Genomic DNA, 12,489 nt, shown 5'->3' on the forward strand with positions numbered 1-12,489 from the left:
AAAATGAATAAAATATAGATTTAGAATATAATAAATTAAATGCAAGCTAAAAAGAAAATATGAGCAAAAAAGGCGATTTGAGAATAGAGAAACAACTTAAGATTTAAATATTAACAAACTGGCCATGTTTTAATGTCAACTGCTGTTTTGACGTTAGAGCTCTACAGTACTCCTTGAAGTATTATGTTTTAAAAATTGCTCAATGGCAATCCACAGCTGTTTGAATTTATTAGAGGTTAGGAGGAACATTTCATATGTTCATATATTTCTGCCATGAAACCATAATCTATTCTAGGTTTGAACATTCTTGGACATCTTACAAAAATATTTTCTTCATTACTGGATAAGGAATGCATCCCTACAAAATTGTTTTCAAACTAAATATACCGTATTACCCATAAATATATTCTCCTAGGCCTCCTTATTTTCATCAGTCTTGATTAAACTGATAAAATGAATTAATAATATTATGAGTGTAAATTAGCAGAATTAATATTTTATGAAACAGAATGGTGCTACACTGCTAATTAGTACTCTTTAATATGACTGCTACTTTTATGAAACAGGCCCCAGAATTTAAATAAAGCGTCGTTACATTGTAACAAGGAAGTACTTTGTTGGGTTGGAGTTTTGAGAATTAGAGTAGCATACTCCAATTCTTACCTTAAAATTAATTTAATTGGCTTAAACTTATGTTTTGAAATTTAATAAGCATTACATTGTGCATTTATTTTTTTGATATTAAGTTTTTAAAATGTATTTCAGAATTACTGTCACAGCTAGAAACTTCATTTCCAATTTCATATTTAGTCATTGTGCTAAACTGGAGAATTAACTACAGTAGCTTTTAACTATGCCATTACAGTTACGACCAAATAGAACTAAATATACAATGTCGCCAACACAAGAGCATGATGTTCGCCTGTGACGTGGTTAGGAGGAGAAATTTGTTTTTTTTCTCTCTCTCTACCTCCTTCGTTCTGAACATTACTGACAGATAGCACCACTGTTAGCATAACTATGTCTTTGACTGTTAGCAATAAGGTTAAGTAGAGCTTGATGAGTAGATACTTATCTTACTCTAAATTAGACACACGAACAGTGATAAGGCTTTTTAATATTCTGAAATAAACTCTCGTCTCGCTTATGTTGTTTTTTAAAAGTATTTTTAAATATATTCTCATTAGAAATATGTTGTTCCTTTATCAATATTTTCAAATATATTGATGTTAGCATTAGATATTATTATTTTTCTTATTTTCTTCTTCCTCCAGTTACACATCTTGCATACTACACGAAGGTTGGGTGCACAATTATCACCTCACAGCCAAACTGTTCCTGGCACGAGCTGCACATGACAAAACTGATTAATTTAAACATAAGATTTTATTTCATTCTCCACGTACTAATTTATTGTACTTAACAAATAATTTGTAACTTCAAACTTAAATTGTTTCATTTAAATATTACTGATATGTAATAGAAAAATGTTATATAACGAGATATTTTCTCTAGACCAAAAATAAAACGGCAATGTGGTCATAATTACATAGTTAACGCACTGGCGAACATGAACCACAAATTTACTTTCATTTCAATGACACTCTGTGAACCACACTTTTTTTTCCTTTATGTCAGAGTGCCGTTATACACTGTAAACCTCGAACTTGACTAGTGGAGTCAATTATTTAAGAATATAGACGCGAATTTTACTACCACCATTTTAACTGTCTTTTGTTTCACATGGATCGGTATGGCCCGGTGACTAGTGGCCAGCATAATTGGCATTTGTCTGCCATACATATTATCCAGTGTTCCAGTCATTGTGTGTCGGGGAAGAAATAGTTTTTGTGTCTGGAAAACATTTAAATCACAGTCTAGTATATACAGTCACAAAGTTCAATACGTAGTAAATATGCATACATAAATAGATGCTAACCACTAGGATCGCTACTATCGCCTCATTACAGACAATGCAAAATAGTACCGGCACAGTCTATTGTTTCTAGCACCCTCACAACTCAAGCTTCATGAATGTATATACTAGACTTTGGTTAAATGTCAGGAAATTTTAAAATTTGATTTAAGTGGACACCTTTTAAAAGAACACGTGAAGAAATTTTCTTCAAATTATATTATCTTAGCCTTGAAAACATGATACGCAAGTGCAAGGAATGTATGATTTAGAAGACAAAGAACACAGAATGAATCATTTCGAGAAATGCAAAGAAGTCAAGAGTAATGATGAAAACATACCTAGTATGAGGGTGTTTTGAAAAGTAATGTCTCCTAATTTTTTGTGTTATTGTTAACAAATTCCGGTGTACAAGCTATCTTACATTCTACTCAGTTAACTTTCCTGCTTCACTGACGCAAATTTCGTACCTCTGCCGCTAGAGAGGTCTGAATTATAGTCTGGACATGGCAGCATGTAACAGCACTATGTCGATGCATCTGAAGCAGTGTGCTGTGATAAAGTTTCTGATGGCAAAAAATGTGGCCCCAATTGACATACACTGGAAGAAAGAAGGCTGTTTATGAGATGAATGTGTCGACATTGGTACTGTGCAACATGGGTCTATTCATGCTTATAATTAAGCTGGTGCAACTCTCAACTTTTGTGCAAAAAGGACGAGTGTGTGCAGGGATAATCACAGAACTCGGATTCCAAAAACTTTGTGCACAAAAGGACTTGGTTTCACTGTCTTTGATCATCCTCTATATCAGGGCCGGGCATGAGAGCGGCTCAGTCTAGCCGGCCAGAGCTGCTCTCGCTCCAAAAGGCACTTCAATTCCAAGCCAGAGCAGAACGCTCACGCAGTGGTGGACTCGCATTACAGCTACCTTCCCTGCATTAATATAACAAGAGCCACGGTTGTTCTATTCATTCAGTCTGTCAGTACATAATAGTTTATAAGAATATTACATCAATCCATTGTACATTACAGAATTTATAACACTCTTATTAATTTAACGAAATAAACTTCGCTCTATGCACAAACACAATTCATTAGGCTTATTTACATAACCTATATGCACATACTGCAATCTCCTCACCACGGTTCTACGAGACAGGCGTATGGCTTCCACTTCCCCTACTTGCTGTGGACAGAGTTCATCTGCCAATATAATTAAACATTGCTCGATGAATTCACCTTTGTTGAATGTTTTCAATTCCTTTGCAATTTCGTGGCAAATTTTGTAGCTAATTCTCATAGGCAATTCACTAAGTGCATTATTGTCATCCTGTTAATACATAATATATAATATAATATAATATATATGGTATGATATGATGTGATATGATATGTGGTATGATATATGATATGATATATGATATATGATATGATATGATATGATATGATATGATATATGATCATAAATTAATACAACTTAAAAAACATGTTTCTCAGGTACATTATATTAGAGTACCTATTCGATATTTATATTGCATTATAAGTTATTATAGTACATTTAGTAATATATAATTTTAACTTATACAAGTATTGTGATATATCATAGTATAGTATATTACAGTTCATGATATATAATATGATAGGCTATATGATAGTATAGTATATTACAGTTCATGATATATAATATGATATATGATATATCATGAACTGTAATATACTATACAATGATATATCACAATACTTGTATAATTTAAAATTATATATTACTAAGTGTATAATAACTTATAATGCAATGTAAATATCAAATAGATAGGCCTACTCTAATAAAATGTACCTGAGAAACATTTTCTTTAAGTTGTATTAATTTATGGCATTCATTACCAACATATTTGTCATATTCAGTAGCATGTTGTAAAGAATAATGTCGTTGGATATTGAACTTCTTAATCAGTTGGAGTGTTTTATGCCAAATTAAACACTTTGCTAATCCACTGCTCTCTACCAAAAAGAACTCCTCCTCCCATGATACATTAAAAGCATTGGGAGTAGCGGGACGGTTTAGTGTATGAGCGGAAGCTCCGTCTTCAAAGTTCGCCATCATACTGCAGAGTCATCACTGCACTGACACTGAATGACGTACAGTATGCTTACGTCACAGTGTTCGCAAGACGCGCTCTTTAAAGCACACAGTGTTCATTTCTCAGAATCACGTAATGTGCCCAGCCCTACTCTATATAGTCCCAATCTCGCGCCATCAGATTTTCATCTGTTCCCAAAACTTAAAGAACACCTGAGAGAACCGTCCCTTGATTCTGACGATGCAATACAGAAAGAATGAGGCTGTGATTCTGCCGTCAAAGTGAAATATTCTAGTGACAGTATCAAGAAAACTGGTCTCCCATTGGGAGAGATGCGTTATCACCAGGGGGACTCTGTGGAGAAGTAATTGTTTAATTTCAACCATTACAAGAAAAATTATGAAACTATACTGAAAGTTGCTTTGAAAATCAAGAGAATTAAAAGTGACAATGCTTTATTCCTTCTCTTGCAAAATCTTTTTAAAAACACATAGCCGATTTTGGAGGCACAGCGACAATATCTTTCCTGGGTTCAAATCCTGGTTGGGAAAATTGATCTGACAAGAACACGGCCGTTCGGCGACAAATATTATTCACAGTACAGGAGTGGTAAGCACAATAAGCCTCAGATTGACGTGCAAACCTTCGGCCATTCCACCGTAAAATGGGGAGGTTGAGATAAGAAAACGTTGAAGGGAGTGATAGGCTACATAATTAATATGAAAGTCTTTATGGTCTAGGGCAAATTTTCAGTGGAAATTGTTTCAATTGGATTTGTGGCTATTTCTATAAACGTAGTTAAGATCCAGGGGCAATTCGTCGAAGAACTGTGGGATAAATTCATATGTTGACAATGCTGGAATGTACGTAGGCCTAGTACAAATTGGAGGGAATGCATTTCACGAACTATTCAGTTGCAAACATGGCATGCTCAGGATGACGCACGAGGTTATGTGGGTGTGGAATAAGATTAAAGAGGAAGTACCAGTAGTGAATTTTCGGTTTCAAATTGGCGTCGCCCTCAATTTTTCTTTTCTTGTCCGTATGTGTAATATCAATAGAAGCAAATTTAGCTAAATAATCATACCTATCTTTTCTAACACTCTTGTGCAGAAATGTACTGGTATGTAAGTTACTCTATTTTGTTACATATTTATGTATACACTAAGCAGATTACATAAAAATCTGAGCTGTAATTATCTGGAACTGTAGGCCTACATACCTAGTCTGCATTATATCCGAGCAACTAGTCTACATGTTACAGAAACAGTTGCTATGTTATTTAACTCTATGTATCGATTACCTTCTTATCTTTTTCACTGTTCACTAGGACATAATCAATCAATTCTGAATGCAAAAACTCGAAAAGTACTTCGTCCGCCATTTCTCCAGAAAGTAAAGTTCTGCGTTGCTTATCTTTGTTGTTATAGTTCTACATAATTCAGTCACAAGTAGAAGTGAATAATTAACTAATTCAGTTTCTCATAACCATTATGAACTGTCAACGTCTGAAGAAATGCACTTCCAGTTACGAAATAAATTAGGCCAAGAATCAGAAGTATTGCACACTAAATCTTCTTGAAATTTCCTTTTCTCGTACAATCTAACTTTAACCCTCAACTTGTATATATACTACACATCTTCTTTCTTTAAATCACAAAATACTTCACTCCAATCCTCCTCAATTTGGACACTCCATCCGGTATTTTGCCGGATATTAGCCTCAAACACCGGGTTGCCAGATAGAGGAATTGGAGCCGTCGTACCAACATATGAAAATTGTCGTACATTTCCACTGCCATCGTGATCTAGACTAGGCCGTTATGCAGGTTGTGTGACGTCACTCGATGAGTCGGGCTTTTCTATTTGCCTATACGGAGCTGAGTGAAATATATTACTTTATAGCGTGTCGGCGCTCAATTTTATTTAGTGTAATGTGTGTATAAGACCCCTTCACACTTCTTATTGCATAATATGTTGCTGAAATAATTACAAAACTGTGTTATTTTAATGTGAACGGAGTTTTACATGTTAACATAACCTGGTTGCATCAACATTTTAAGTTTGGAATTGAAGCTATTTTTAGATTTAATAAAGAAAAAATATTTATATTCTGATTTTAATTTAGCACATCTACCTGCCTTACTTGTAGGTACAAAGTTTACCACAGTCCCTCCTATGAAATTAGTGTATGTACAGTTGTGTGTTAATCTGGTAGGTTAGATAAATACAATTCATTACAACCCAGTATAGCAGGTAACAAATAAATAATACAATTAAATTTTTATTCCATGTAATATGTGCATAAGTTCCAGTTATGTGTTGCATAATGTGGCAGGAATAATAAATAAAACTGTGTTATTTTTATGTGAAGAGAATTTACCATGTTAACATAACCTATCTGCGTCAACATTTTAGGCTTAAGTTGAGAACGAAAACTGTTTTGAGATTTACTAAAGAAGAATATAGTTTTAGGATAAACTTCAGAACACGGTTACCGTCCTTACTTATAGGTAGAAAATTCACCAGTCCCCCCTATGAAATGTACATACGTTATATTACTTAGTAGACCTGAGGTATAGTTCCGGTAATTTCTGAAATGAAAACAGTTGAATTTATTTTTTGTGGAGATGCATTTGATCCTATAAGCAAGGCATATTAAAATCCTGAACGAACCGAACTAATTTGTATATGCAAGATGTATGAATACGAAGGGAACTACCTCAGCGCTAGTTTAGCCCTAGTAACATATTAAACTAATCAGACTTCAGACTGGAGTACCGTCTGAAACGAATAAATACAATTGAAGTGTAGACAAATTGCATTTATAAGTTATACGTAGCGTTATGCTTAATTATAATGCATAATTGCGAATATGGAAATAAGGCAAGTACTGATAGAATAAACATAACCTATAACTTCAACACATTAAAATATGCGTGCGATGCAACTGAAAATTGTTGAAACGTGCATAAATGAATGTGCAAGAATTTCGTAATGAAGCATGAATGCTTTATTTCAACCAATTACAATTCTAGATACTGTAACAGTAATGAAAACTATAGGGTATAATTTTTCGTAATATACTATATGTATGTCGTTTTTAGTTCAAATTGTGTATATTATCAAACGTCGTATTATTTACTCGTATAATGTAGGTTATTCACAAAATAAAAAGGGCGCAATAATTTAAATTTAATAAGACAAATACGGTAAACTAACAATAATGGATTAGACAAGAGTAACATCGGTAACGCTGCACTTAGGCCTAATCACAACTTACTTTACATGCCAGTCAATGTTTCACTTTCACGTATATATTATTACACATATTTAGCCTACTGTTTATAAGACCAAAATTTCACTTAACCACATAAGGGCGCAATATTTAATCGAAATAAAGGCAGGTATTACACATATGAACTTTGCCTGCAACAACGTAATTTTCACACCAAAAATAATATTATACCTTAAATTGCAAGTAAATTGTGTCTCACAATCACTGTTTAAAATTTTACTGACGCAATTACACTGCATTTCAGAGAAATATATGTTATTCTTCATGCACTGCAACTAATTCATATGGTTGAAAGACCGCCTTTCGCGATAAGCTGTTAAGCGAGTCACGTGGTCTGCCTTACGGCCTGTATTAGATCACGATGGCAGTGACATTTCTCACCTTCTTAAGGCCCGTAACACACTTGCAGAGTTTTCGTCAGCGAGAAATGTGTTGCGAGAAAATTAAAAAATTGATAACATGGATTCAAATGGACGTCCACACACTGGAAGAGATTCTCGCTGGAATCGGTAGCTGAGCGAATTTTCTTGACACATTTATCAAAGATGTTTGACATTTATACTCTTTATGACGATTGAATGTAGAAAACGATATTACAGGTGGCGATGAATTGCATTGTTCTTATTTGAAAATGAGGAAAGATGGCTGATAATTGTAGTCAAAAACTTGTCGAACTTGTACGATGTCACCCGTAGGCCTATTTATATGATACAAGGGATGAAAACTATAAAAACACGAAACTTAAAGAAGAAATCTGGATATTATCTCAAAATAAATAGGGCTATATTTTATTTTGATGAGATTTAATAGTATTAATTAAACATTTGAAATAATGTATCTATATGTAGTAACAGTTTACATAATTTTAATCACAACATAGCAAAGAATCCTTCATCATATCATGAATGGCAAAAAAACTGTGGTCCATTGAACCTGAAATAACGCCTAAACGTATCATCACAGTCTACTATATACAGTCGCGAAGCTTGAGGTGATTTTTTGCAAATCTCGTGATAAAGCGCTCCAAGCGGTTAGCAACTAGAAACAATAGACTGTCCACGGTCGACTTTGGACTGTGTCGTATTTCCATCGAGTGCTAGCTCGTTGCGTACATGGATAAATATATAATTTATCCATGTTGCGTATTTCACATTGATGCTTGTGAAATGTTCGTTATTGGTTGTAATGAAAATGTTAATGGCTAAAATACAATAATTGGAATAATAATATTTTACTAGAGACGTAGAAAAATTAAGTTTGTTTTAACGAAATTTATTGATCACGTTTTATTTTCAATTCTGGTGGGATTGTTATTGCTTAGGCCTACTTTTTTTTCAAAGGATATGTTTTTAATTACAGCTGTTAATTTTGTTGTTATTTTTATTTGTTACTTTATTAGAGACGTAGAAAAAGTCTGTTACAATAAAATTTATTAATCACGTTTTATTTCCAATTCTGATGTGATTATTATTGCTTAACCTCAACTACGTGAGCCTACACTACAAGTACCGGTACACGTACATAAGTTAATCCATTAATTCATATTTCCATTATTATTGTTGTAAAGGGAAATGCAAATTAATATTTATTGGTTTCATAGTTAATTATCGCTATATCTTGAATGAGTGACGCGATTATAGTAAATTTCAGTTCGTTTTGCACAAACAAAAATAATATTAACCTATCTCTTGCAGGTATCTTCGAGTTTATGGTGGAATTTAATATACTTCATTAAAATAATAAATTAACTTTATGCATTTAATATTTCAATAATGGAAGGAAAATGTTAATTTTTCCAAAAGAACACGACAACGAAAGTGTAACATATTTTGTCGTCTGCTAGGAGAGAGATCTGCGATGATGAGGCGATAGTAGCGATCCTAGTGGTGGGCAACTACCCATGTTTGCATTTTTAGTACATATTGAGCTTCGCGACTATATATATAGTAGACTGTGGTATCATCATTCAAATCGAAACCAGTGTCCAAAACTCGCCCTTATTTTCGTAAGATACAATGTGATTTTCAGATATTTCTGGCTTTAATTTTAGGCCTATTTTTTCTTTTCATTAACAAAATATGTTAATGTAACTCCATTTCCTCATTACCTGAATACTCAGATTCAACATAGCGTTCGTACGTAATTTGTAAAGTACGACAATATACTTACAGGTTATATATTTAAGTACGACAATATACGTAAATACATAACCTATAATATCTCCCCCAACGAGTCATTACCACAGGAGGTCCTGGTGGACAGTCTATTGTTTCTAGTTGCTAACCGCTTGGAGCGCTTTATCACGAGATTTGCAAAAAAATCACCTCAAGCTTCGCGACTGTATATAGTAGACTGTGTCATTACTATGATCAGAAAACTTCTTTCTGCATGAAGGCAGGGCATAGATGAACATAGCGAGATGTGATCTGTGATAGCGAGAACTCGCCAAGTGTGTGGAGGAGGCTCTTCGCCTCTTTCTCGCAACACATTTCTCGCTGACGAAAACTCTGCAAGTGTGTTACGGGCAACGAGTTAGAGAAGACTATAGAGTGGCCATGTTGTCCTGTACAGCGCTCTTTGCGGTGCCACCGCGAAACACGGCAGATCTGAGCTAAGCGCCCACCTTCGTAAAAATTCGTCTGCTTACAATGTTGTATAACGGAGGTAAGAACTACAAATAAACGAAAAAAAAAAAAACATGCCTGTTGTGTGTGCTCCATATAACTGCAATGTCAAAAGGAAACAGACAACTGATATATCATATTTCATGTAAATTTTATGAAGTTAAGTCTATAGTTTTGTTAATTAGCAGCATTTTTTTCATGCATAAATGTGTAACAACGCCCGGCATAAACAAAATAAATGGTTCACTGGTAATGTACTTAAACTAAATACGGATAAAACCAATACAATTCCGTTTCAGACCCAGTGAAAAACAAATAGCAATACAATATTAAAACTGTATTTCGACACCGGCATCCTTTATTTCTGCTCCTGTCCTTACTGTTTATACAAGAAGACGATGAGCTGTAGCTTATAAGAAGTAGGCCTATTTCGAAGACAAACGATTAATCAAATAAATGGTTCACTAGTAATAAAGTTAAACTAAATACGGATAAAACTGCTACTATTCCGTTCCAAACCTAGTAATAGCAATTAAATATTAAAATTGTATTTCGACACTCGCATCCAAAATAACGCAAAACTCTGGGGTAGGTCGTATTGTTGTTAGTATTTTGACTGGAAGGACATGGAAGAACATAATTGAGCACCCACGTGCAATAATGGGGTAAGTATGAATATATTTCGTAACTACTTACCCCATTATTGTACGTGGGTGCTCAATTATACACTAATAATTATCTGTGGTGCCACAGCCCTTGAAAGGCTCAGACAGACCAGCCGGCTGTTGGCCTCACGTTCACATTTCGATAATAATTATACTTTACTGTAACAAAAAACTGAAAGCGTGTTTTGTCATGTTTCACCCACGTTACAAGCTTGGAGGTAAAGGTTGTTTACTACAGAAGGGCCTACGTTCATTCTATATCTTATGGTATAATAAATAGTTTTGCAACGTGTAGAGACTGGGAAAACAATTTAATAAAATCATCCGAATCATACTCGTTCATTTTATAGGAAATCTTGCAGGTAGCATTTAAAAGAACCTAGGAATATTAACATATTCTTCAGTATATTTGCTAGGACTTCTTGTCATACTACATGACAATTTTGCTTAGGTTATTCTTTTAAGCATTCCTTCTAGGAATAGATCAAGTGTTTTAAATTTAGCGAACATAAGTTTAGATTAAGTTCCTAGCACGTATTTGACGAAATACTAGGTTTTTCCACTTCAGTTTAACTTATTTATGCAAACGAAATTAAGACAGCTGACGATTCTATTGTCAGTTATCACCACGCCCACTTTGTTTTGGGCGCATAAGTTCATTACCGACGGTCGTTCAATTTTCTTCAAACATGGCGGCGCAATGACCACTCTATCTTTCTCTTTCTAACTCATTGGTTACGGGCCTAATATCCTAGATCATATATATGATCTAGGCTAATCAAAGAGTTTGTAATTGAAGAAGGAGTCGGTAGGTTGTCTGCCATCTTCTCATGTTTATTAACAAATTTTGCCAATATAGAAATACATAAATTCAACGTTGCCAATATAAAATACATAATGAAAAGTTTTTTTTATAATTATATAATATTGGTCGACCAGCAAACTTGCTATACTGACCACTGTTAAATTATGGAATATCACATGCAGAATATCATATTGAGGTTGGCTCTAAAGGTTCCTCTAATTAATTTAAGTTGATTAATTATACATTTTTGTGAATTATGTGAATAAAAATATGATGATTTTCTGTGTTAAATTTATGAAGAGTCGTCAGTATCACTAAGAAGGATGTCTTGAGGGAGTTTCCTTTTAAGTCTAGATGGCTGACAAGATCTTGCTCCAATGTTATATGTCACAGCAGGAAGTTTGTTGAAAAAAGATTTTGACATTGAGTGGATGTACTGTTCTAGTGGAAGAATTCCCAATTCTTGATGCAGTTGCTGATTTCTTACAAACCAGGGGGCATTTGTTGCAGTACGCAGGAACTTGTTCTGGAGAACTTGTAGGCGATGCATGTGAGTCTTATTTGCAGTCCCCCACACTGGCGCTGCATAAGTTAAAAGAGGTCGTACAAGCGATATGTAGAGTAGCATTGAACAGTCAGTTAAGGTCTAGGCTCCGAACCGTAAGGTTGTGTCCGCTCAGTGCCTGTTACAGTGTGGTGAACAGATAGAGTTTATTTAGTATAATATTTTCTTTAATTCAGTTTAGTGCTCTACTGTTTTGAAGTGGATTAATAGTTTTTTTTTCTCTTCGACACTTTCTTCCTTACAATTACTATTAATATTTTTATTTTTTTTTATTTTTTTTTTTTTTGAGTGGAAAGTGAATCAGTAAACAACGATGTCCAATTATAAACGTGTAAACACTATCAGGATAAGATTCGAAACTTCTGCTACCAGACCATCTGCTATGGAAATACACCATTGGTTGTCGGACAAGACGCAACTGAAACCCGACCAAGTCGACACGATCCAACCCAACTCCAGAGAACGCTGCATATATTTGAAGGTAATATCTCCAGGGTTATATGATAAACTGTTACAGACGTATGATACCCCATCACAC

General features: G+C 34.3%; 1 protein-coding gene across 2 annotated transcripts in view; it reads right to left on the reverse strand.

Moving 5' to 3' along the window:
• Trs33 (trafficking protein particle complex subunit Trs33) overlaps positions 1–12,489 on the reverse strand; it is a 55,239-nt gene that overhangs the window by 22,971 nt on the left and 19,779 nt on the right. The window contains exon 1 of one of the 2 annotated variants that reach the window (XM_069826605.1): positions 5,298–5,771. The exons of the other annotated variant lie outside the window; for it this stretch is intronic. Coding sequence (XP_069682706.1) covers positions 5,298–5,378 — 81 coding nt within the window. The 5' untranslated portion in view covers positions 5,379–5,771. Of the gene's footprint in view, positions 1–5,297; positions 5,772–12,489 lie in introns of those variants that run through there. 2 annotated transcript variants of the gene reach the window in all.

The sequence above is a fragment of the Periplaneta americana genome, chromosome 5, assembly GCF_040183065.1.
Source record: "Periplaneta americana isolate PAMFEO1 chromosome 5, P.americana_PAMFEO1_priV1, whole genome shotgun sequence".
NCBI classification, from domain to species: Eukaryota; Metazoa; Arthropoda; class Insecta; order Blattodea; family Blattidae; genus Periplaneta; species Periplaneta americana.